The following is a 24,336-nucleotide window of genomic DNA, read 5'->3' as shown; positions in this document are numbered from 1 at the left end:
ATTTCTTGGAAAGAGGTCTGCTGCCTGGAAGCTGGATGGCGCAGATGGTGCCCTCCACTGCTTAGCCTGTTTGCAGTTAGCTTGCCGAAAGCCATCCCCCCCCCCCCAGCAATTAGCTCTTTGCCTGCTACACATCCCAAGATAAGGCCTCCTTGGCAGAGACGGCAGGAAGGGCCAGGCTTCCATCAGATTTGGAGTTCTGGCCGTGGCTGGAAGTGGAAGGAAGGAAAGCCAAGCCCTGAGACATCTGCCTCCAAAGAGTCCTGCACCACCACCCATCCTGGTTTCTGTGATTTCGCGAGGCAGATGCTCTCCACCCACCTTGACGTGTTTACCCCCAACTGGCCGAGCTGCAGGCTGCACAATGGCAGCTTGCATAGGCCACCTCCAGCCTCAAAGGCAGGATGCCTCTGAGTACCAGTTGCAGGGGAGGGACAGCAGGAGGCGTGAAGTGCTTTCGACACTCAGAAAAAGTGCTGTGCAAATGCCAAGAGCAAAAGGCTTTGTGGGGGTGGCTGTGGTTAAACTGCTGTGAGCATCCCATTGATCTGTCTTGTGCCCACCCTCGCTATAGGGACCAGTGAGCATGGAGGGGCTGTCATCTTCGCCAAATACACACACACACACACTTAATTAATTGCCGCGTACCCTGCCCTTGGTGTGCTTTCCCCTTCCTTTGTGGTTTTGGACTGTGATTTGACAGCAGTCTCTGTTTCTGGGGCTTTGTTTTTATTTGGACGTATTGTTCAATACCCGTGGAGAAGTTCCTTAGCACTGAGTGGGGCTGGTTCCGCTTCTCGTCCTCTTTGCTCAGGGAGTGTGAGCCATTTCCTGTTTTGGCGGATATTTGTGGGCACCAAGGGCAACTGCGGTCCTCAGTTTCCAAGGGATGCTGTGTTGTGATACGGCAGCCGCTTGGCCCTGTGGCCTAGGGGCTTCCATCGACCTCCTGCAGCAGATTGGGATATTTATACGATGGTCACGTTTTTGTGTGTGTGCCGCAAATTGTGGGAATTGAAGAAGTATAAAAGAAAAATCCAGTTTTTTAAAAAGTACACAAGTGCCTTTTCCCAAAATTTGCATAATTATACAAATCACAATTAAGAAAAAAGGTCAGGTGTCTTTTTGTTGGGAGGTGAATTCATTTTTAAATTAGTTTACTGCAAAAGGACAGAATAGGGAACAGGAATTATTGGCTCCTGCTTTCAAAATTCCAGCAACTAACTCCAGAACAATAATAGATTCTGCCATTTTGAACTCCACTCTGATAAACATATCCAACACAGCAGAACCTCAGTATCGGGTCATAATATTGGCAGAGGTGGATGCTTTATTCCATCCCTAAAAATAACGTGACCTACTGTGCATAACAGAATTCTGTCTGAACTTTCTTCAATTTCTAGGAACGGAAGAAGAAATTTGAGAAAGATGGTGAGAAGTTTTACTCCATGTTAGATCGCCATTTGAGTTTATCATCAAAGAAAAAAGAATCTCAGTTGCAAGAGGTAAGAGGAGACTTAGCTTAGAGACTGGGGAGTCGGTGGGAGGCTTCTAAGGATACTTGCCGGGCTAGGCTAAGCATTCTACTTCTTCTAGTCAAGGCATGCTAATTTCTGTGAGCTGTGGGCATTATACTCGGGATGGATGCAGCCAATTTCAACATAATGGGTCTGTTAACTCCTAGCTCAGTAGCAGAGCAGATGCTGTAGCTCGAGGAGGTCCCAGGTTTAGTCCTTGGCATTTCCCAGTTAAAAGAAAGACCCTTCTCTGCCCTGCGATTGTAAAGGCTTACTTCCAGTTGGAGGAGCCAGTCCTTGACTAGATGGGTCCAATGACTCCTCCTGAGGCTGCTTCTGATGTTCATCTATTGAGGCCTCTAGTTCACTTTTCCAAAATGCGTCACTTTCTTTTATGTATTTGATTTCTTATTTTGCATGCTGTAATGGATATTGAGAAGTTAGGTTAACCCCTGGCAACTGTCTTGCTCCTTGATAGATCCACCTTCTCTTTGTTCCCTGTATGATACCAGCCTTCTTGCTTGGCCCAAGATTGCTTTCGCTCCCCTTCGCCTGCTTCCTTTCCTACCACTGGAGCGCCTTTCCGCCTGACACCTGACTCTCCTCTTTTGTTTTTACAATCAGGCAGCTCTTTAACACACATCTGTTCACTCTGGCTTTTGCTAATAGGTTTTCTTTTAACTTCTTCCCTATTGTGTGCTGTCATTATTCCTAGACTATAAGCTGGGGCTGTATTGTTCTATTAACTTTAATTTCTGTACAATATTTAGACGATTCAGGCACCTTTTTAAATTGTGTAACTTACACAGTTCTGCAAAATGCTGCTGATGTGTTTTCTTTTCAAAATGATCCATAGCACACTCCTACAGATCCTTCAGCTGTGAAATTCCTTCATAATGGAGGTCCACCTTGCCTCCTTTCTGCTGCTTTTCTACCACCATATGGAGACTTGCCTGTTCTGCCTGGATTTTCATATGTCAGTAATTTGACTGCTGCTGGGGTTTTCCTCTGGTGCTGCTTAGATTTCTGCTTGCTGTCTGGGTGTTTATCTTTTGTTTGTGATTGCTAGATTATCTGCTAAATGATTTTATTGTGACTTTATATAATCGGCCGCATTATGCATTACATGGAATAAATACTCGTAATAAATCCATAACCAGATTGTTCTTGGCTTTATGATTGCCATCATGTTGTGGTGTTGAAGAGCGTCTTGCTTGCTTTCTCACCCAGGCTGACCTGCAAGTGGATAAAGAGAGACACGTTTTCTTTGAGTCTTCTTTGGAATATGTGTATCAGATTCAAGAAGTGCAGGAGAGCAAGAAATTCAATATTGTGGAGCCTGTAAGCATATCTCACATCGTTTCCTTCTTGAAATATTTTTTTGGGTTGTGTGTTGATCCTGAAGACCACTCTGGACCCTGCAGTTTTCCAGCTTAAGAGCTACATCTCCATGCAGAAAGGGAAAGGAGTGGATATTGCCTTTTTAAAAAAGTATCTATATCTACGTAAGCGGCTTTGGGGACTCTTGTTGAAAAGCGGTATATAAATACTTGTATCTATAAGAAGGGCATTGTCTTTCCACACTGAAAAAAACAAATTGGGGGATAGAAAAATGTGTGTCTACATATACACACACTCCCACTGCTCTTTGTATGTTACAATATTCACACCACCTACAGATCAATTGATTTCCAAAGGAGGAATGGTAACTCTTCCAGTTCTCTGAAATGGAAAATCATGTACAACCTTGCTTTGTGTTTGTGTTGCGCTTCGGCCAGCAAGGCTCTTGGAATGGCTTATGTGTGATTAAAAATACAGTAATGCCACACCACAGTGCTGCACAATGCAGCGGCAGAGCAGACAAAACGGTTGCATTAAACTCCTTTTAAAAAGGAGTGGATCCAAATAAAAGGGTCCACTGCGTAGGCTTCGCACTTCTTCAGGGTGGAAAGTGTGTTCACTGTGAAGATCAGCTCTGGGAATTCTTTGCAGATGCTTAAATGGATTTTGATTTGTTGCTGTGGGAACATTTGTGCCATGATTCTGGATGTCTGATTTTACTGCCATGTAAAGTGTGCCATCGAGTCAGTGTCGACTCCTGGCGCTCACAGAGCCCTCTGGTTTTCTTGGGTAGAATACAGGAGGGGTTGACCATGGCCTCCTCCCACGCAGTATGAAATGATGCCTTTCAGCACCTTCCCATATCGTAGCTGCTGCCTGATAGAGGTGTTTCCCATAGTCTGAGAAACACACCAGCGGGGATTTGAACTGGCATCCTCTGGCTTGCTCATCAAGTCATTTCCCCACTGCGCCATTAGATAGCAAATTGCTAACTCCTGTTTGTTCCGTACACAGGTACTGGCTTTCCTTCACAGCCTCTTCACGTATAACAACCTGACTGTTGAGCTAACACAGGATTTCCTTCCGTATAAACAACAACTCCAGCTGAGCTTGCAAAATGTGAGTGTGCTGTGCACTTTTCAGTTGGTGTGTCTTCCTCTCTCTCTCTCTCTCTCCCCCCCCCCCCGGCCCTTCCTTTGTTGCTTCTGTCTTGGGAATACTTTTTGAGGGAGGGTCTTGGAATTCTCAGCACCCATTAATCTGCATCATTCCCCCACTGTGACTTGTTCATAAGACACGGGGGCGGGGGGGATGACCTGCCCCTCCCCCAGAATCCTCCTTGCATTGAATAGCACTTCTTCCTCCATGGCAATAGATTCTCCCCATGGCTGTTCTTCGCTCAGCTCTCCCACCATCTAACTAGTTGCTTCCTTGTATGCTCCCCACTCAATTCCAAGAGACTTGCACTTTCCCCCTACTTGGCAGCTGTGGAGATACCTGGTAGTTATGTTGCTTTGGTGCTCTGTGGCCGCCATCTAGGAGAGCTGTTTGAGAAACAGAATGAGCTATAACATCTAAAAGGAGCCTCTCTAGCCAGAGGCAGTATACCTCTGATTACCGGGTGCCATGGCAGTTCCTTGCTCTGAGAGTGTCTGGTTGGGAAGAAAATGCTGGACCAACTTTCGGTCTCTTGGTGCCTGCTTACTGCTCTTCCCATCAAGTGCGTGCAGAGACGCCTGCAGGTAGACTGTGGACTCTACCATCTTGGAGGATTTTGTGGGTTGTGTTCAAAGGCAAGTGTGTGCCTTTGTCGTCCCTCGACAGACAAGGAATCACTTTACCAGCACACGGGAAGAGTTGGAAGACCTCAAGAAGAGGATGAAGGAAGCTCCCCTGACGTGTAAGCTGCCGGGACAACCCACCATCGAGGGCTATCTGTATACGCAAGAGAAGTGTAAGTTCTTGCCAAAGGCGCTTCTAGGGTCCAACGTGGTTGTCTGTTGAGAGTGTGGAAGTGAAGGAAAGGCCCATCTGCTATTACTACATGTGCGTGCATGCATGTGCACACACACCCCTCCCCGTTCCCTCTTTGTATGGAGACTTAAATCTCGACATAGAGAAGAGATTTTGAAACTGGGGTGGTCACTGAGACTTTGAACATGCCCCCTCCTCGCTTCCATGGGTTGCTTTGATCACAGTAAGCATTACTCCGCTTAATACTGGTAAAATGCTGCTTTTCAGCAACAAGTTCTTAAAGCAGTTTACGTAGCAAGAGGAATGAGAAGACGGTCCCCTGCTCCCAAAGGGCTTACAGTCTAAAAAGAAGCACAGGGGGAGACACCAGAAACGGCCCCTGGGAAGCAGACACTGCTGGGCTGAATTAGGGGACAGGTGCTCTCCCTTGGCTAAAGAGAAAAGCCACTGCTTTAAAAAGGTGCGTCTTTGCCCAGTGAGCAGGGGTTGCATCTATAATTGTGTTCAGTTCTAACCAAGATGGTGCTTCTAAACCCGTTTGAAATCCAGGATTAGAACCCAGGGCGGGCTGTATCTTTCAGGCTCAGGGAGACCCTGTGCACACAGAAGGGCAGGACTTCTCAGTCCGTGGGTTACTTTGTACCTGCAGGGAGGGGAGCTGCTGAGGGAACATGGGGCAGATCTGATGTCACTCCCAGCCTTCTCCCCCCTCCTCCAGGTGTGGAATGCACATGGCCACAGAGTGGTTGGATAGGCCCCGTTAAAAGCTCTCTTAGGCCAGGTGTTGTAAAGGATGCAACCTGGTGCCTCTCGGACAGCTCACATGAAGCCCCTTTTGTTTGTTTATTTTTATTTTATTGATTACATTAATATCCCGCTCTTCCTCCGAGGAGCTCAGAGCAGTGTACGTGCTCATTTTTACCCTCACAACAACCCTGTGAGGTGGGTTAGGCTGAGAGATATACAAGACTGGCCCGGAGTCACCCGGTGAGCTTCATGGTTGAATGGGGATTCGAACCCGGCCTTCCCGGTCCTAGTCCAACACATCTAACCACTATGCTGTGCTGCCTTTCCCTCTGGACTTGTTGCAGGGGCCCTGGGCATCTCCTGGGTCAAGCACTACTGCCAGTATGAGAAGGAGGCCAAGGTGCTGAGGATGACCCCCATGGAGCAGAAGCCCGGCGCGAAGCAGGTATGTGGCTTCCAGGAGGAATTTCTCAGGCGGGTTCTGCTTTGCGGGGTGGGAGGGCAGTGTTCTGGCAGTACTCCACTGGCAGCCGGTGAAGGAATCCCACAACAGCGTTGCCTTCCCCACGGAGGAGTTGCGTTTTCCTGCTTGTGTTGGCTGGCACCCAACTGCCAGCCCAGGACTTGACAGATCCCACCTCCTTCTTTGACGTTGGCCGTCCAGTTTGCCTTGGAAGTCTCTGCTCTTCTTCCTCAGGGCCCCTTGCATTTGGTCCTGAAGTCCTGCGTGAGGAGGAAGACGGACTCCATAGACAAACGCTTCTGCTTTGACGTTGAGACTGTTGACAGGTGAGCAGAAGTCCGGGCAGTTCTTGGGAATGGTAGCCTGGACCATCACAGGGCGGCTTTTCTGACTGGGAAGAGCAAAGAGCAGAGTCGCCTGGCTTTGCATTTCCCTTGAATGCTGTGGGGGCAGGAATCATAAACATGGGAGGAAAGATAAACTTAGTGTGCCTGAACGGAACACTCTGGGGGAAGCAAATTGAGTTTTAATCGGTCGAGCAACATTTGAGGGGTTTCCTTACACGTCGCCACCCACAGAAACCATTAGCATGGGTGCTAAACTGTGCTACTACGGATAACGTCTTCCCCTCCACCAGCATTGGGTGTCCCTGCTGGGAATGGAGAGTCAGTTAAGACATTGGCCCCACATTCTGACAAGGCCTGGAATGAAAGTTGCCCCTCGGTGAATTTTGCCTAAGGAGAAATATTTTCCAGGCAGGTTTCTGCCACCCATCCCTACTTGCAAGTTCATATCCAGTCAGTTTGGGGTTAGCCTAGCTTGGGGATGAGCCCCTCTGAAGAGATGCTTTTGCTGCTGGACTCTCTCTGGACTGTGTACCTTCACACGGCAATAACTAAGGTAGGACAAGCGTCCTGTCCTAGCTGTGTGTGCTCCCGTCTGGTGATCGTGTGTGAGGGGAGCAGCAAAGTGGGAGCGGAAGGAAATGGTTCTCTGGGACAGGGAGCTGAGTCAGTCAGCAGCATTTCCTCCTCCCTCAGTAAAGTGAGAGCTGGGGAGGACAGCGCCCTCCGACCCATCTCCCCCCCCTCGGATGACCACTTCCTCCCCCTCTGGCCTTGCTCTTCGCCTCACACACACACGATCGCCAAACTGCCTTAATGGGTGGCTCAGTTCAAGCTGCTTCACCAGTGGAAGAGGCCCAGGTGGCTTTGCAGTCTGTACTTCCGCTGTGCCCAGCACTGACCTTGCCTCTTGAAAAATATCCCCACTTGTTTAACTGCAGATGAAGCCATCTTATAAGAAGCATACATAGAATCCTCAGCGGGGCTGGGGGGCTTATATTCTCTTCGGTATTCAGAGGGTTTCTTTTGTTTTGTTGTAAGACGAAAGCTATACTTCCAGGTTCAGTTTTGTGTGAGGGGAAAGAATGGCCTTTGCTTTTTTAAAATCCTCTTTTGTCTCCGGCAGGCCTGGGCCCATCACTTTGCAGGCTCTGTCTGAAGCGAATCGGCGGCTCTGGATGGAAGCCATGGACGGCAAAGAGCCGGTGCGTATCCAAAGCATGATGCTTTAGTGCGTGCAGAGGGGCCGGTCCCTCTTCAGGTGTCCTCCTCATGGCTTCTTGTAGAGAGAGGGGAGAGTTGGTAGGTCACCTTTAGAGACATGTGAAAGCTGTTCACATGACATGGTTGCTCTGGTGAGACCCATTTTGACTGTTTGCAAGAGAAATAGACTTTTACTGCTAAGTGTTTTCCTAATGGCTGAATACTAGTTAGATTACTTTGAACAGCTCACTAGAATTTGACTGCAATCCTACACACACTTGCTGGAACTGGTGAGACTAACTTCACAGGCAGCTGCCTTCTACTGGATCAGACCCTCAATCCATCCAGCTCCGTACTGTGTATACTGACTGGCAGCGGCTTCTCCAAGGTTGCAGGCAGGAGTCTCTCTCAGCTGTACCCGGAGATACCGCCAGGATGTGAACTGGAGACATTCTGCAGGCAAATTGGGTTCTCTGCCCGTAGGCAACAGCCCTGTCCCCATAAGCAAAGATATGGCCAGCCTGTGCCATCTGCTCAAAGTAGACCTATGTGCATATGCATGCAAAAAGCACCCCTTGTCCAGTTAATTTTAAGGGTCTGCACCTTAGCACCAGGCCTGTCTTCTGACCTTCCCTCTTCCTTGTGTTCTGGCTGCCCTTCTAATCCTGTTTGTGCATATTTTGACTCTGTGCTTTCCAGGACTATCTATGCTTAATTGATTTCCTTCCCTGAATCTGATCCCAGCACTTATCACAGCTTCCTTGGCAGACTCTCCGTGTATAGATAGCGTTGTGTATGGTGTGGAAAAGATTCATTAAGAGTGGCAACATACCATTAAAGTATCCTTTAAGATGTAAAAAGCCCATTAAAGACAATGTTTGGTCTGGTGCCCAGAGTTGCAAATGCTTTAACAGTGTTGGGCAGGAAGGGTGTAGTGTTTGTAGCTCTGGGCAGGAGACCAAATGGTGACGTGCTAGAATAACAGAAAATGTCTTCGCTGCGAATTAAGAAAACTCGGGGATGAGAGAGAGAGAGAGTTTTTCGGAGGCATTTTTATCCCTAGTGAATTTCTGCCTGGCCTAACTTGGATGGAGGACGAACTTGCTCAACTTTGGATTTATCTCACCAGCCCCTCTAATTTTATGCTACCAAGAACATCTAGCAAGTTGCAACACAGCTGGCACCAGTCTTTTTCTTTGTGCACACATGCTGCTTATAAGGATTGTGCATAGACACTCTTGCTTTTGCCTAGCTGTAAAAGGATATATGTTCCTTCCTCTGGCCTGCCTTAGTGCAGGTCTCAGCTAAGTTGTTTCAGTCTTACTGGCCCAGAACAATTTGCAGCATTAGACTGAATACGTCTTTTGCATTTTAACAGATGTGTAAATTGTGTGTTATGACTTGTTCTGGGCAATGTTATGCCCCAACTGTAGGAGATTTTGTTAGGGCTTATTTCTCCTGAAATGCCTGTCTTCTATGACTTGCGTTCCGTGGCACCCCCCTCGTGGGGATTGTTCTTGGACTTAACAGATTTTTGCAAAACAACCTGGTTCATCATCGGACACCTTGGAATGATGCCTATCTCTGAACCCTATTCATAAGGCCTGCATTTCGATAGAAATTAGTGGATGGCTGGAGGGGGTGTGGCTCCTTGGGCATTCAAGGACATATGAATTTGCCTTGTGCTGAGTCAGACCCTTGGTCCGTCTAGCTCAGCATGGTCCGCACTGACTGGCAGCAGCTTCTCCAAGGTTTCTGGCAGGAGCCTCCCCCAGGCCTTCCTGGAGATGCTGCCAGGGATTGAACCTGGAATTTTCTGCATGCCAGGCGGATGCTTTCCCACTGAGCTATGGCTCTTCCCTTAAAGGGAGTGTCCATATTGATAGCTAATGTCAGAAACTTGCACATTATTTTTTTAGATCTACCTTTCAGCCAGATTGATTCCTAAGACCGTTTGCAGACATTTAAAACCAAAACAATTTAAAATATGTTGGGTTGTCTCTGCTCATCTAGCTTTTCCTGGTTCTTCTGTTGGCTTTTATTTATCATTTGCTTTGTGTGTGTCCTTCCCCACCCCCCTTCTCTTTAGATCTACCACAGTCCCATCACAAAACAGGAAGAAAGTGAGTAACTCCTATCTCTCTTCTGAAACGTTCCCTCTAAATTAATCCACATTGAAATAAAGATGTCAAAGAAATGCCTGCTGCTGCCCCCTGCTGGGCGTACTGTGTGCTGCAGTTGCTCAGACAATTCCCTACATTCATTTACTATTTAAAAATAAAAGTGTAAGTTAGCAGGCAAGGGGCGAAGAATGTTATACATCTTGTTGGGTTGCTACGACGCACGAAGGAAGCTCTTAGCTCCATGCTTGACCCAGGTCTTGTGCATGTGCATCACAACCCCCAAATTACATGATGACTTCCGTGGCGATCACCTTGCCTGAATCTTCAGCTCCTTCCATGGCGCTGGGGAGCAAGACCCTCAGAATGGGGCCCCTGTGTTTATTTACCTACTTATTTTAAAGAATGCAAATTGCATTTTACTTCAAAAGCAGCAGTCTATAAAATAGACCGTCTACAGGCCAGTAGAAAATACCGCCAATGATTAAGGACCATAGGAAGTATTCAGAAAGCAGTGAGGGCTGTGGAAAAGCAGCAGCAGGAGTGAGAGGACACGCGAGAAGGCATTCTAGGGTCTGCTGTGAGTTGCAGGGCTTCTAGGGAGACCTGCTGGGGTTCCACACAGATCAGTCTGTATGGAAAAGGTACCCCGAAGGAAGGAACTGTGGTTGCCAATGGGTTACCTCCATAAACAGCAGATGTGTGGATTCTTTTAAGAGTAGTGCATATGAAATTAAGGAAAATGGTAAATGCTGCCTTGGCAGGCTGGGGAAGCATTGTTCATTGCTAGTGACGGCACAGGCACTATCCAATAGGTGCCCTAACCCTTAGCAACCCAAAACAATGTTGACTGCACAGCTGAGCGCCATTTTGGCTTTGCCCTGGTGGCATTTGACGTCTTACCTCCGAGTTCTTAATTATGCAGCCCAGGGCTCAGTGGTGGCCCCCACTGATCCCAAATGCAGCCCCTGACTAATTCTTTCTTTGGGCCCGTGTGAGGCTTTGGCCCAAGCAGAATACTCTGCACAAATCCCCCTGGCACCATGCGGAGGGGCCATGCGGGGTTTTGCCCGTCACTCCTTGAAGGGAAACCGAGCCGTCTTGAGCCCCTGAAGCATCTGGGAAGGCCTGCACAGTGTGCTGGGGAGTGTATGTAGCCCTTCCCAGCACTTTCCCTGTAGAGCTCTTAAGAGAGGGCTTTGTCTCTCTCAAAGGGTCCTCCCAGCAGGGAGAAAAGTGAAATGCTGTAAGAAATAGGGACGATCACTGGCTCTGCCCTTCTGCTAAAAGCTTATCATGTTCAGTTCTTGCAAATAATAACTTAGTGCTGCAGACACCCTCTATCTATTGCCGTAATGCACTAAGCTTACACACTGTTATGTGGATCTGCTACGGAGGCCCTCTTAAGAAGCTCCTAGGAGCCTATTGATAGATGTAGGACGCAAGCAGCAGCTGGGACTGCAGGTGATGGATTCTGTGGTGTGGAGCCAGATGTCCATGGTGGTGGCATAGATGCAACATCCCTGTGTGGTAGGCTAGACTGGTCCAAAGTCACCCAGAGAGTTTCACAGACTTGTGGGGATTTGAATCTGGGTCTCCCAAGTCCCAGTCCCATCCAGGGCTTCTCAAACCTGGGTCTCCAGATGTTGGACTACAACTCCCATCATCTCCAGCCACAGAGTTGTAGTCCAACAACATCTGGGGACTCAAGTTGGAGAACGCATGCTCTAACCACCACACAATGCTGCCTCTCCTAAGTGGTAACCTTTACTGCTCTTTGGTGATTATGATTCTTTTTTAAACAGTGGAGCTGAATGAGGTTGGATTCCGATTTGTGAGGAAATGCATTAATGTGGTAGAGACAAAAGGTGAGTCCCCCGCCTCGCATCTGGAAGCTGTTTCCCACTGTCACATGGTGCCAGGCCGACCTTTTCATTTCTCCAGGAAGGCGTTCCCGAGTGGTTTCTTCAACTTGCAGTAAAGTAGTTTTTACAATTGCCAAACATAACTTGCTGTCACACTTGGCCGCTGCAAAGCACAACAGAGGCTGAGGTTTTGACACCCGTTTATAAACTTCTCTTTTGGAAACCTGCTAGGAAAGCTGATCTTTTATGCACTTCTAGGAAGATTTGGTCAGGGGAGAGGGACGCAAGTCAGATTTATGAAGAGCTTGATGAGAAATGTGGGAGATTAAATGAGTAAAAATCCAAGGCAGCTAACAGTCCGAATAGCACAATTTACAAAAATTATTATGGGGTTGGTTGGTCTTGTTTTGCTGCTTTTAAAGTGTTGTTGTAACAGTGGACTATTGAACTCTGCTCTCTAGACCAGGGATTCTCAGCGTTGGGTCCCCAGATGTTATTGGACTTCAACTCCCATAATCCCCAAAGAAAGGCCACTGGGGCTGGGGATTATGGGAGCTGAAGTCCAATAACACCTGGGGACCCAACGTTGAGAATCCCTGCTGTAGACAACACTCAAAATCCTAAGCAGTGCTCCATTGCCGTTGGGATCCTTAAATGGCTTGCAGGCACAAGTTGAGCAAATTTAATGGAAATAGAATTCCCCAGACACTGAATTGAAATGCAAAATAACTTGCTTGAAGATCGTCATTTTCTTCAAAAGCCATAGTGAGTTTTCAAGCTGCAGTACTTCTACTAAAGTTACACACACACACCACACACCCTGCTTGCAAGGCCAGATCCTGTGCTGCAGAGTGCCACATCCTTTTCCTTGAGCATGGTGGTGGGTGTGGGTGTGGATCCACTCACAGCTTATGAGACCTGCAAAAAAGAAATGCCATTCTCATGGCAGTTGAAAGGGGCCAATAAACTGGAGGAGTATCCCCCCCCCCGGAAAAAAGGTAATAGTAGCCTAACAAATGATTACAATACCAATCAAACAGGGCCGTTTCAAAGTGGTCATTTAATGTTTTCCCAGCGATTAGCCCTAGGAAGCGTCACTGCATAGATCATAAGGGCACGTGATGCATAGCTCTTTGGTGGTTCTGCACTTGATATGTTGGCAGCTGACAGTGTCTACTCCCCCTGCACTCAGAATTAAACTTACTTGTATTTACCTCAATCAAGTTCTTTGATGTTGGGAATCGATGTTGTCACTTTAAATTCAGAATTTCCTTTCAGGCAAATACAGGTTTAACCTGCATTTAACCTTTATGCATAAGGAATTGTCTTAAATTCAGTCATCTTCTATTTGGATAAATACAGTAAGTAATTAAAATGCTATTGAGTTGTAGTGTCTTAAATTTTTACAAGTACTTCAAAATAATAATAGATTTTCAGTTGCCCTAAGTCAATTGTGATTTTTGATGCATTTGATGTGTATTCCACAAACCAAAATAGGCATGCTATGTTAACTTTACATGCTGTATAAAATATTGCAAGACTTTTGTGTGTATTCCAAGGAAGGTAGAATAAACCTCAATGAGTTGGTCTGGATGTTACAATGGGTCTTGGTTTGTTTCTAACTGCATTTGGGAGTAAACTTCTTCCAACTTTTGTGCAAAAAGGGTGTGAGTGTGCATATGTGTGCTCTCATGGCTCAGGGATATTGCATTGCACCAGGATTTAACCACGATGGATGTCTAACTGATGCCCTGGTTTACAACGGCTGAGACAGTTTGCAAAAAGACTTCCAAAAAAGAAAGGAAGGTGGCCACAAGGTGGCACTGTTGAGCTTCCTGAAACGTAATGAGGACGTTTGGTCCTTAGAAACAGAAATGATTGCTGTTTGTTTTTCCACTGTTAAGGGATCACAACTGAAGGCGTGTACCGAACTGTAGGCAGCAACATCCAGGTCCAGAAACTCTTGAATGCATTCTTTGGTAAGACACCATTCCTTGATCCTTGGGTTTTGTGTTTGTGAGAAACGATGTAGGTTTGATAATGAAACACCAAGCATTAGATTGTTTTGCAGACACTACTTGAAGTGTCTGGGTGGTGGGTGAGTGTCTTCCCAAAAGCCATGGTCTTGGCTTTGACCTTTGAAGGATGGACTGGCTTCCAGTTAGGGAGGGGCAGCCCTCCCTTTATGAAGACCGACAGCTTGGTTGATGGCCATAAACGGCACCAAAGCCTCAACCTCAGCATCCACAGGGATTCCTGCCTCAACGGATGACCTTATTCCAGAGGTCCAGTGAGACACCGAGGTCCCACAAGGCCTTGGCATCCTTTTTGAGGACTGTAAGTTCAAGGGATTTTCATTGGGAAGATAGTATACGGTCGTGTCTTTTTCAGAAGCTTTTTATATTGCTTACCCTTGTGAAATAACTTACAGACTGGAGAAAGTGTACACACACTGGAGGATAGGATGAGAATTTGCAATAATCTTAATAAATGGGGACACAAGCTTTATTATTATTATTTATTATTATTATTATTATTATTAATTATTATTTCGATTTCTATACCGCCCTTTCAAAAATAGCTCAGGGCGGTTTACAAAGAGAAATAATAAATAAGATAAGATGGACCCCCTGTCCCCAAAGGGCTCACAATCTAAAAAGAAACACAAGATAGACACCAGCCACAGTCACTGGAGGGGTCCTGTGCTGGGGGTGGAGAGGGCCAGTTACTCTCCCCCTGCTCAATAAAGAGAATCGCCACGGTAAAAGGTGCCTCTTTGCCCAGTTAGCAGGGGTTAAAAACAGCTGAAGCAGCAAATCCTCAAGCTGCCCCTGTGTGGCTGGAGGGTTCTGAAGATGAGAGAAGGAAGAGGGCTGGATGGGGGGAAGGTAGCACTAGTGAGCAGAGTATGAGCAAAGTTCCCCCATGCCAGGGCGGTCCTCACTTGGCTTGCATTTTGCACAACCGAACTCTGCAACTAGTCAGATTGTCTTTTGGGACTCTAACCTGAAGAGTTCTCTGATTAAAAATGTAGATGTGGAGCGTGCATGCCTACATTCCAGTCCAAATTGTGCAGGGGAATAAATCAAGTTTACAGTCGTTGGAACAGAGGAGGGAAATGTGAGGATATGCCCAGAAAGAAAAACGATGCTGGGGGAGTTTGGGTAAAGATGAGAACGTTGGGAAAGTGCAGTTGGGTTGACGAGTATATAGGCTTGAGGGAATAGCAGGTTTACGACTGCTGTGGACTGTGTGTGAGAGAAAAGGATGTCTACAGCCTGGAGCAGAGTCACGTTCCTGAGACTGGGGGGGGGGGGGGGAGAATGTAAAAACTGACAGAGTGATATAAGGCCACAGAAAGCAAAACCGTACAAATGGAGCAAGATAGCAGAGAAGGGAGGATGGCCAAAACATTCAACATCCAAGAGGGAAAAACAAACGGTGAGAGACAAGTGACTTGAGTGAGGGAGGGAGCAGTAAAATAAACTCTAGTTGCCTAAAAATAAACTCTAGTTGCCTAAATAAAGAAAAGGAGAAGGCAAACATAGAAATCCTGTGAGGAGACACAAAAGGTTGACAGTGGAGCCAAGCAAAGTGGCTTATCGTTGCGTTTGAACAAAAGAAATCTGAGCGGGGGGGGGGGGGGCGGAATCATGAATATTTTAGGAATATTCATGAATCTCCCCCCCCCCCCGCCCCGCTCATGTTTAACCAACCAGGATGTCAAATTTGGACTATTACAAATTACAGATGGAAGTTTTTCCAGGTGAGGTGACTTAGATTATTGAGTGTGGAGATGCTCGATTTTCCTTCATTAATTTCCTTAATTAGATTTTCCCTAATCCAGCGCTGATGCACTGGGCAAAACCTATTGATTAAATCTGTTTCGAAGATGAACTTCCTCTCTTGGGTCACGGGTGGCCATCTTGATCAGCACTGCAGACCACACTTGGAAGGTTGCATTCAGACATCAAGCGGACAGAGAGGCCCGTTCTCTCTTTCGCAAAACGGGGCTGGCTGCAGTTCTTTGACTTGTTCCCAACAAACGTTAAGGAACCAAAAAGACGGAGCCATTCAGAGCTGAGCTGCTGACTCCAACAATTGCATTCCTGTCCTGATTCCTGTCACTGAAGGATGTGTTTAGGAACTTTTCATCAGGTCTTGAGAGGAAGGTTTGCAAGAGCGCTTTATGGTTGTGTCACTCAACGTGCCACTTGGGGGTGGGGTTTGGGCTCTAACACCATTCTTTCAGGGAGATTGTGCGAACACCCACACTTCCTGAGAAATGAAGCTAGTAGCTTCCTTTCCCCCTTTCTCCTGAACAGGTACTGTTGCCTTTGATGGCATTCCATATTTACTTTTTTTTTTTTTAAGTTGACGATCACCCTCTTGTGCAATTGGTATATTGCATTTCCTAGGGTCTCACTTTCCTGGCAGCTAATTACACAGGACAACGTGTTTGATTGCTGTTAATTGTTTCCCCACTCCCACCATATTCTGAGGCTTTGGAATGCATGCCCTGCTGAAAGAAGAGTCTCCCCATCTCTGACAGCTTCTAAAATGTCTTTAAAGATTGCATTTTTTTAATCCAAGCTTTTTAATAGAATTGTGGCTTTAAATTGTATTGTTTGTATGTTGTTGTAAACCGCTCAGAGACATAAGTTTGGGGCATTGTATAAATATTGTGTTTGCGTGTTTGCATGTTCCATTGGAAGTCTCCACGTTGTCTACTAAATGCACATGGGTTTAGTTGACCAGTTTTACCAGCTTTTGGCTTGGCAAGATCAGAAAATTGAGCAGTGACTCCTAACAAATTCTGGGCACACACAAAACTGCAAATGCCCTCTGATGAATTTCTAGCTTCTCACAACAACACCTCCCCGTCTGGATTTCGGAGGCGGTAGCTGGAATGCTGTGCCCCACCCTCTTCCCAAACCAGATCTCTGAGTCTTCTGCTGCCACAGAAATGTTGTGGTTGCCTGGGCCATCTGAACATGGGGAACATGTGCTTTAGGGCCTGCACCCTGGGCCTGCACCCAGGCAAATCTTTGCAGTGTAGCTAAGAACAGGGAGACGAGAGTCAGAAGACGAAATTTTGAAAGGGAGCCTCAAGGGGAGATGCTGTAACATCGAGCCTCTGTGGTTTTAGCTACAGGGTTCTTGTGCCTTCCTCCTGTCAGGGATTCGTTTTGAAAGTCTTTGCCAAATAAACTTGTGCAATGGACTTTCATTACTTAGAATCCGCACGGATACCTAGCTGGCGCTTTTTTCCAGTTAGAAGCCTTGACTAAATGATAGTGCATTTATTATGTTCTAGTGCATCATCAGTGACCGTGTGCTTTGCAGTGCTCCTGAGCGACAAACAAACAAAAATCTCTGCCCCAAGGAGCTTTCTAAACATGTTAGATGTTTAGCACTAAGAGTTTATCTGCACCTCAGCTTAGGAGCAGGAAGCGTTCTCTATTTCACATGGAACGCAGACTGTCATTGGTATAACTTTTGCCTCTGCGGTTTGTTCTGCTTACTCCACCCTGCCCAACCACCCCTTCGCTCTGTGACTAACTGCTGTGACCATTAGGGATGAAGTCAGAGAGACTTATAATCTCTTAGTATTTTGTGACTAAGAAATACCCAAAGAGTCTCTTCCAGGTTCTTCTAAGCCAGCATATTCACCCCGCATGTCCAATCTATCACGGGCATGCCTTGCGTCTTTCTGGCTCAAAATAATTTAATGATGATTTATTAATTTTCACCCTGTGGTGTGTGTTGTTCATTACTTCTGCTCATCGCCTCAGATTCTGTGACTACAGAAAGGCAACCAATAATGTTAAGAAATGAAGTAGTCGGTGGTGGTGTTTTAAAAATGTCTCTCTTTTTCTTCCCACCCCTTCTCCAGATCCCAAATGCCCAGGGAACGTCGACCTTCAAAACAGCGACTGGGATATCAAGACTATTACTAGCTCCTTGAAATTCTACCTCAGGTACCTTTTTGTCTGCTTTCTCTGCTGCCGTTTAACTTTCTAAGGCAGATTCATCTAACCCATGAGTGGGGAAATGCACCCCCACTTCTTGCCACTCTTGTTTACAGAAGAAGCTCAGCACAGCAAAAAAAAAGTGTCTTTCTCACCTGCTACAGCTCTTGCCAAAAGAAAGCACATATTATGGGCAAAATTAGCACTTGGAAATTAAATTAGATGCTCTGAACAAAAGGAAATCAGCTGCGGGGGATTCAGCCATGGAAAGAAAAGAGCCGTGACTGACTGTCTCCGTGGCCAAAACCTTGGGTGAAGTTGCAACTCTAGATATGAGAAACTTTTCTGTCAAATCTCTGCTGGAGACAGAACTGGCAACAGGACAGGAAGGGTCTCTTTCAGAAGAGGAACTGGCCGCCCCTTCATGCAGCTGCTGTGCTTGGAAAGGCGCTGATGCTGAGTGACAGGAGTGCCCAGATAATCAGGCCATAAGCACAGCCTTGCTGATGGATCAGGCCCAAGGAGGCCCATCCAGTCCAGCCTCCTGTTTCACACAGTGGCCCACCAGATGCCGCTGGAAGCCACAGGCAGGAGTTGAGGGCATGCCTTCCCTCCTGCTGTTACTCCCCTGCGACTGGTATTCAGAGGCATCCTGCCTCTGAGGCTGGAGGTGGCCTATAGCCTTCCAACTAGTAGCCGTTGATAGACCTCTCCTCCATAAAGTTATCCAAACCCCTCTTCAAGCCATCCAGGTTGTTGGCTCTCACCACATCTTGTGGCAGAGAATTCCACAAGTGGATGATTATGTGTTGTGTGAAAAAGTACTTCCGTTTCTTGGTCCTAAATTTCCCAGCAATCAATTTCATGGGAAGACCCCTGGTTCTAGTATGATGTGAGAGGGAGAGGAATTTCTCTCTCTCCACTTTCTCCACGCCATGCATGACCTTATAGACCTCTATCATGTCTCCCCGCAGTCGTCTTTTTTCTAAACTAAATAGCCCCAGGTGCTGTAGCCTTGCCTCATAAGGAAGGTGCTCTAGGCCCCTGATCAGCTTGGTTGCCCTCTTCTGCACCTTCTCCAGTTCCACAAGGTCCTTTTTTTAGATGAGGTGACCAGAATTGTATGCAGGACTCCAGGTGTGGCCATGTATCTCCTGCTACCTACAGCAGAAAGAGGGAGAGGATCTCCTGGGCTGCTGGTTCCTGTATCTGATGCCACAATTCCCTCCTCTCCTGTCTCTTTTCCTTGATAGCAGGGGAATGCTTTGGGCAAGGTGGGGAGTTACTCCAATAGAGAAGGTCCAAATATATATTTGTTAAAAGAGGATGTCTCATTTTCATAAAGAAAAATGATTGTTTCCAAGAAATACACAGTTCAGAGCACAACCAATTTTCAGTTTGCTCTCATAAGAACATAACACAAGAACAGCCCTGCTGGATCAGGCCCAAGGAGGCCCATCTAGTCCAGCATCCTGTTTCCCACGGTGGCCCACCAGATGCCTCTGGGGAGCCCACAGGCAAGAGGGGAGGGCCTGCCCTCTCTCTTCCTGCTGTTGCTCCCCTGCAGCTAGGATTGAGAGGCGTCATGCCTCAGAGGCTGGAGGTGGCCCACGGCCACCCGACTAGTAGCCATTGATAGACCTCAGTTGCCTCCCTGAATCCTGAAGTCCGAGTCCCTTCCTGCCAGCTTCTTCCCTGGCAGTTAGCTTCCAACTGACTCTGCAGCGCACACCTCTGCTCCCTCACATCCAGCCCAGGCCACATCTCAACAACAGAATTCTTCAATAGTTCATTCTTCGCACCGGTCTCCTGGCAGGAGTAACGCCACCGAGCATCTGGGCCCCCCCAGTAGCCTGCTCTGCTGCTGCCTGCTTGATGGCTTCTCTGCATTGCGTGTGGAGGTGGGTGCTGAGGAAGAGGAGGTGGCCGGGCCACCAAGAGCTCAGTGGAAGAAGCTTCTCTTTGTCCTTCAGGGAGTGCTGTTGGGGGCGGGCAGGAAGGAGTGGGACAGACGCCGCTGTGCTTCTCCTTTCACAAGGAGCCATGTTTTATTTGGGTTCCCCCCCCCCCTTTTGCAGGAACCTCTCTGAACCTGTCATGACATACAAGCTCCACAAAGAGTTGGTCTCTGCAGCTAGTAAGTATTGGGAAGGCAGGAGGGGGTGCTGCATTCCCTTGCCTGGTGGGGAGGAACAAGATGTCTCCGGAATGGCCAAGACCAGGGGCCGGTTCCTTATTGAGCGTGGCCAAGTAATCGGGAACCAGCCTTCCCTTCGCCAGAGCAAATTGGCCTCCCCCCCCCCCGCACCCCACCCCACAGCCGTGTGGTTACACAGTTTGTGGCCGCTGAGGTTAGCTCCGGGGAAGGCCGACTGGGAGCGGGCCGAGGCCAGGATGCAGCAACGCCCGCCCTGCTTGTGCAGAGATGATGCCTGCCCGTTTCTTTGTGCAGCTGGATGAGAAAAGAGAAGGGGGGTTCTGCGTGAGGGCAAGGGTGCAGCATGCCTCCAGTTTTAATCCAGAAAGTGGGGGGAGTCCCAGTCATTGAATGTTTGGAGGCAGAGTGCCTGTGAGGCGGGAGTGCGCTGGGGTTTTCCTCTTAATTGCATGGATTGCCCGGTGCCTAATTAAAGCCACACAGTTCATTAACTTGGAAACCTCTCCATCGGTTTGGCAGTCTTTAGTTTGTATTGTGTTTCTGGGGCCAGGCCTTCATCGAATAAAAGTAGCCTCCAGCCATCTGGATTAAACTCCAGCCAGCTTTAATGAGCGTCTCGGGTGCCTCCAGCTTCCGAATTCTTCTTAAGGGGAGTTACGCTTGAGCTGTTGGTCTTCGGTATCCTTGGCTGGGCCCTCTCTGGGCATCTCTCTGGTTTTGAATGTTCGGGAACCGACAGGAAACACAGAGGAAGAGGTGTGGGCCCCAGTTCCCTTCCCTCCCTTTCACTCTGGGTCGGGGGGCACCTGTGTCAGGATACCACCTGCTCCTGGGGGCCGGAGGTGCCCACTCAACAGAGCAGTGCAGCCTGAGGGCTTTGACCTGGCTGCTCGGGTGACAGGAAGCACTGGAGAAGAGCCAGCGTGGTGTAGTGGTTAGTGCTGGACTGGGGCCAGGGAGATCTGAGTTCAAATCCCCATTCAGCCATGATACTAGCTGGGTGACTCTGGGCCAGTCACTTCTCTCTCAGCCTAGCCTACTTCACAGGGTTGCTGTGAGGAGAAACCTAAGTATGTAGTACACCGCTCTGGGCTCCTCGGAGGAAGAGCGGGATAGAAAATGTAAAATAATAATAATCTTAGCTGAGCTGGGACAAGCAGAGAGCAGCCGCCTCCTAGTGTTTCTTTTGCAGCGGGAATGGGGCGGACTGTTTCAGCATCCCGACAGGCCTTTGGAGAAGGCCAAGGGGGCATCTCAAAGCTGGTGCGTTTCAGGGCAGAGGGGTGGCTGGCGGGGAAGAGCGCCGCTCTTGCAGTGATGGCCTAAGGGTCTGGCTCTGTATAGGGCAGCTTCCTGTGAGGAGTCCAAGTCGTGGGACTAGGGAGCCCAGAGCCAAAGGCGGGGAGGGTTTCCCCTTGCTGGGTGTCTGGCCTTCTGCACAACCCTGCCTGGTTCTCTTTGGGGTGCCGGGCACGTGCCTGTCCTGCCAGAGGGGCTGACGTGTGTCCTGAAAGGTTGAGCCCCCCTCTTGGGCGCAGCCACTGCTCTGCACCCCGCAGGGTGAGGCAGCCCCCACAGTAACGATTCCCACCCCCCACCCCCCATGATATAGACTGCAACGTTATCGTGAAGTGGGGAGTAAGGGATCCTTTCTAGGGAAACCTCAGGAGGAAGCCTAGGAAGGCAGCCCTGGGCGGAGAGCTGGTCTTAGCGTAGCAAGCATGAATGGTCCCCTTTGCTAAGCAAGGTCCACCCTGGTTTGCCTTTGAATGGGAGACAACGTGTGAATGCTGCAAGACATTCCCCTCAGGAGATGAGGGGGCCGCTCTGGGAAGAGCACCTGCATGCAGAAGGTCCCCAGTTCCCTCCCTGGCAGCCTCTCCAAGACGGGGCTGAGAGAGACTCCTGCCTGCACCCTTGGAGAAGCCGCTGCCAGTTTGGGTAGACCAGGGCTGCACAACTCAAGTGCCCTGGTGGGCCAGAACCCTCCACAACTTGGCATGCAGGGGCCATGGCCAAATGTTTAGCACATTATTACATTAAAATTAAAAATATTATTAGTTACTTGTGGCTCTGTTCCCCCTGATAATGGACCCATAGTTTTAGCCAAGGATAGTGGCCAGAGAATAGGTCCTGTCCCTGCTCAATCAGTGGGGCCCCTAGAGGGCATGCCAGCCCCAAACAAAGGCCAAGTCCTCTCCTCTCCCTAAGTTGTGGTTGCTTTCAGGCTGCATTGCTAGGCATGCTTACATGAGAGTAAGCCTCACTGGGCACATTTCTGTGCATGGAGCATATTTCTGAGCAAGCATGCACAGGATGATGCCACAACGCCGTTTCCAGCTCCTGTGTTGCTGCAGGATACCTGGGGGCCAAATCTGGCCCACGGGCCTTGTGTTGTGCAGGCCTGGTGTAGACAGTCCTGAGCTAGAAGGACCGAGGGTCTGGCTCCGGATATAGCCGCGTCCCATGTTCCTGTCCCTGCACCCCGAAGGTTCTTCTGTTTGGATGTGGATTTCCTTCTGGATTACAGCAGAATTCTGTTTGGCCACTCATTGGCACCCAGCCTTGCTGTGTGTTGACCAGGTTTCTTCCCCCCCCCTCCCCGCCCCTCTCCTCAGAGTCTGAGAACCTGGATTACCGGCTGGGAGCGATTCACGCCCTGGTGTACAAGCTTCCGGACAAGAACCGAGAAATGTTGGAAATCCTCATCAGGCACCTGGTGAAGTGAGTGGCCTCCCGTGGATGTTGTGCAAGGAGAAGACCACAAAGGGACCCCGCCCCCTCCTGAGGGTGTGGTCTTCATTTGCGGGGGCCAGGCATGCAACTGTGGCGAAGTCTGAGTTGCGGTGTGGTGTGCATGTTCTGGGAATAGGGAGGTTTGGATTGGCCTGGCTGGTTCTCCTACCCAAGAAGGGGTTGTTCTCTCAGCTGCCGCTGCTTCAGTACTCTTCCCCCTACATCTCTTTACTGATTATTTTTCCTTCCTGATTTACTCGGTGACATTAGGCACTCGGGAACATTCAGCGAACAGGATGGTGGCACCACACAGTCAAAACCATTGGGCTGCCTAGCAGTGTTCCCTCTAAGAGGGATTCCCAGATGGAGAGGAGAGCTGGTCTTGTGGTAGCAAGCATGACTTGTCCCCATAACTAAGCAGGGTCTGCCCTGGTTGCATCTGAATGGGAGACTTGATGTGTGAGCACTGCAAGATCTTCCCCTCAGGGGATGGAGCCGCTCTGGAAGAGCAGAAGGTTCCAAGTTCCCTCACTGAGGGCAAATGAAGTCGGTTGAGGGAGCATCTGCAAGTGAGGGCAAGGCATTCAACAGGCAACCTTTTTGCAGGCGTTGCTGAAATGTTTTCAGAAAGGGGGTGGGGGTGTCCCTCTGAGATGGTAGGAAACTCCTCCCCCTGCTCAAGAACAAAAACAACAGCCAGCCATGTGTTTTCCTCCTTTATACCCTGCCTTTCGTCCCTCATGGAACTTGGGGCACCAACTACGAGGTTCCCTGCTGGTTCCCATCCAGGCACTGACCCAGACCAGTCTGGTGCAGCTTTATTTGAAAGAAATAACAAGCCTGCACTTGATTAGTTCTGGCTAGCAAATCTCTGCCTGGAGAAGGAAAAGAGAGCCCTTAGCAGCGGGTCCAACTGTGTTGGCACTGAACCCCCAAGAATGCTGTTGCCTTTCCTGATATTCAGAGGACCCGCTCAGACAAAGTATTCTGCAAATCAATTCACACGGTGGGCATTTTAGTCCTCTGAGGAACTCTCTTCTCACCTGTCTCCTCTCTGCTGGCTGACCTTCTTTCTCTCTGTGCCCCCTTCTTAAAAACTCCGTGATCCATGTTCAGAGCAGGTTACTGTTCATATGGCCTGACTGTCCTGAAGCCTGAATCGTCTGAGCAGCCCAATTAGCAAGTCTTGTCTTTGTCTGTCTGGGATTCTGAGGGCTGTTTTCCAACCCCAGTTTCCTGGAATCTGGGTTCAGCTCATCCTGTATGTATGTATGCCTTTGTAGGCTCACTAAGAGACAGGAAGTGTGCCCACGCTCTCTCTCCCCCCCTTTCCCTCGCCCTCCCTCCCTCAAAAAAAAAAGGGGGGGGTGGTTGGGTGGGTGGAGGAAGCTTGTTATCCTGGCTCTTGCCAGCCACAATCCACTATGAGCTTGCCCAAGAGTAGGTCTCAGTTATTTCCAAAGAACAAACTCTCATTCAGAGATTGGGAGTTCTGGAGGATTAACACTTTGCATGTGCTGGCTTCCAAGCTTCATGAAATGCAAGGGTTATCTGTCTCCAAGTGAAAGGTGGAGGGATTGAATTATAGGTTATTTATGACGGCTTTGTGGATCGCATGGCTTTTGTGCCTGCCCTTCCCACCCCCACCCCAGGAAGCGGAGGGTGGTGTGTTGCTAATAGACCAGTATGTGGGCGGTGCAGGAGGTCAGGCATGAGGGCCCTCACCCCACCTGGTCCTCAGAACAACCCTGGCGGGTCGGGTGGCAGTGACCGCCCTGCCTGTGGTGCCTCCCGCGGTGCCCTGGCCCAGGTCAGAATCCCCTCTTGCCCCCTCCCCATCACTGCACTGGCCTTTTATAAAAGGTCAGGGGTGGTCGTGGATCTCTGCTAAAAGGG

The 24,336-nt window shown here is 48.7% G+C and overlaps 1 protein-coding gene across 1 annotated transcript in view; it reads left to right on the top strand.

Annotated features, from left to right (window-relative positions):
- Positions 1–24,336, top strand: part of OPHN1 (oligophrenin 1) — a 91,300-nt gene that overhangs the window by 43,514 nt on the left and 23,450 nt on the right. The window contains exons 5-17 of the mRNA XM_053273667.1: positions 1,404–1,505; positions 2,748–2,858; positions 3,873–3,977; positions 4,683–4,812; positions 5,924–6,024; positions 6,277–6,368; positions 7,513–7,591; positions 9,679–9,712; positions 11,515–11,577; positions 13,479–13,553; positions 17,471–17,555; positions 19,625–19,683; positions 22,323–22,428. Coding sequence (XP_053129642.1) covers positions 1,404–1,505; positions 2,748–2,858; positions 3,873–3,977; positions 4,683–4,812; positions 5,924–6,024; positions 6,277–6,368; positions 7,513–7,591; positions 9,679–9,712; positions 11,515–11,577; positions 13,479–13,553; positions 17,471–17,555; positions 19,625–19,683; positions 22,323–22,428 — 1,142 coding nt within the window. The remainder of the gene's footprint in view (positions 1–1,403; positions 1,506–2,747; positions 2,859–3,872; positions 3,978–4,682; positions 4,813–5,923; positions 6,025–6,276; positions 6,369–7,512; positions 7,592–9,678; positions 9,713–11,514; positions 11,578–13,478; positions 13,554–17,470; positions 17,556–19,624; positions 19,684–22,322; positions 22,429–24,336) is intronic.

The sequence above is a fragment of the Hemicordylus capensis genome, chromosome 11 (genome assembly GCF_027244095.1).
Source record: "Hemicordylus capensis ecotype Gifberg chromosome 11, rHemCap1.1.pri, whole genome shotgun sequence".
Taxonomy (NCBI): domain Eukaryota; kingdom Metazoa; phylum Chordata; class Lepidosauria; order Squamata; family Cordylidae; genus Hemicordylus; species Hemicordylus capensis.
Note: the sequence above shows the minus strand (reverse complement) of the source record. Positions and strands in the feature narration are given on the sequence as shown.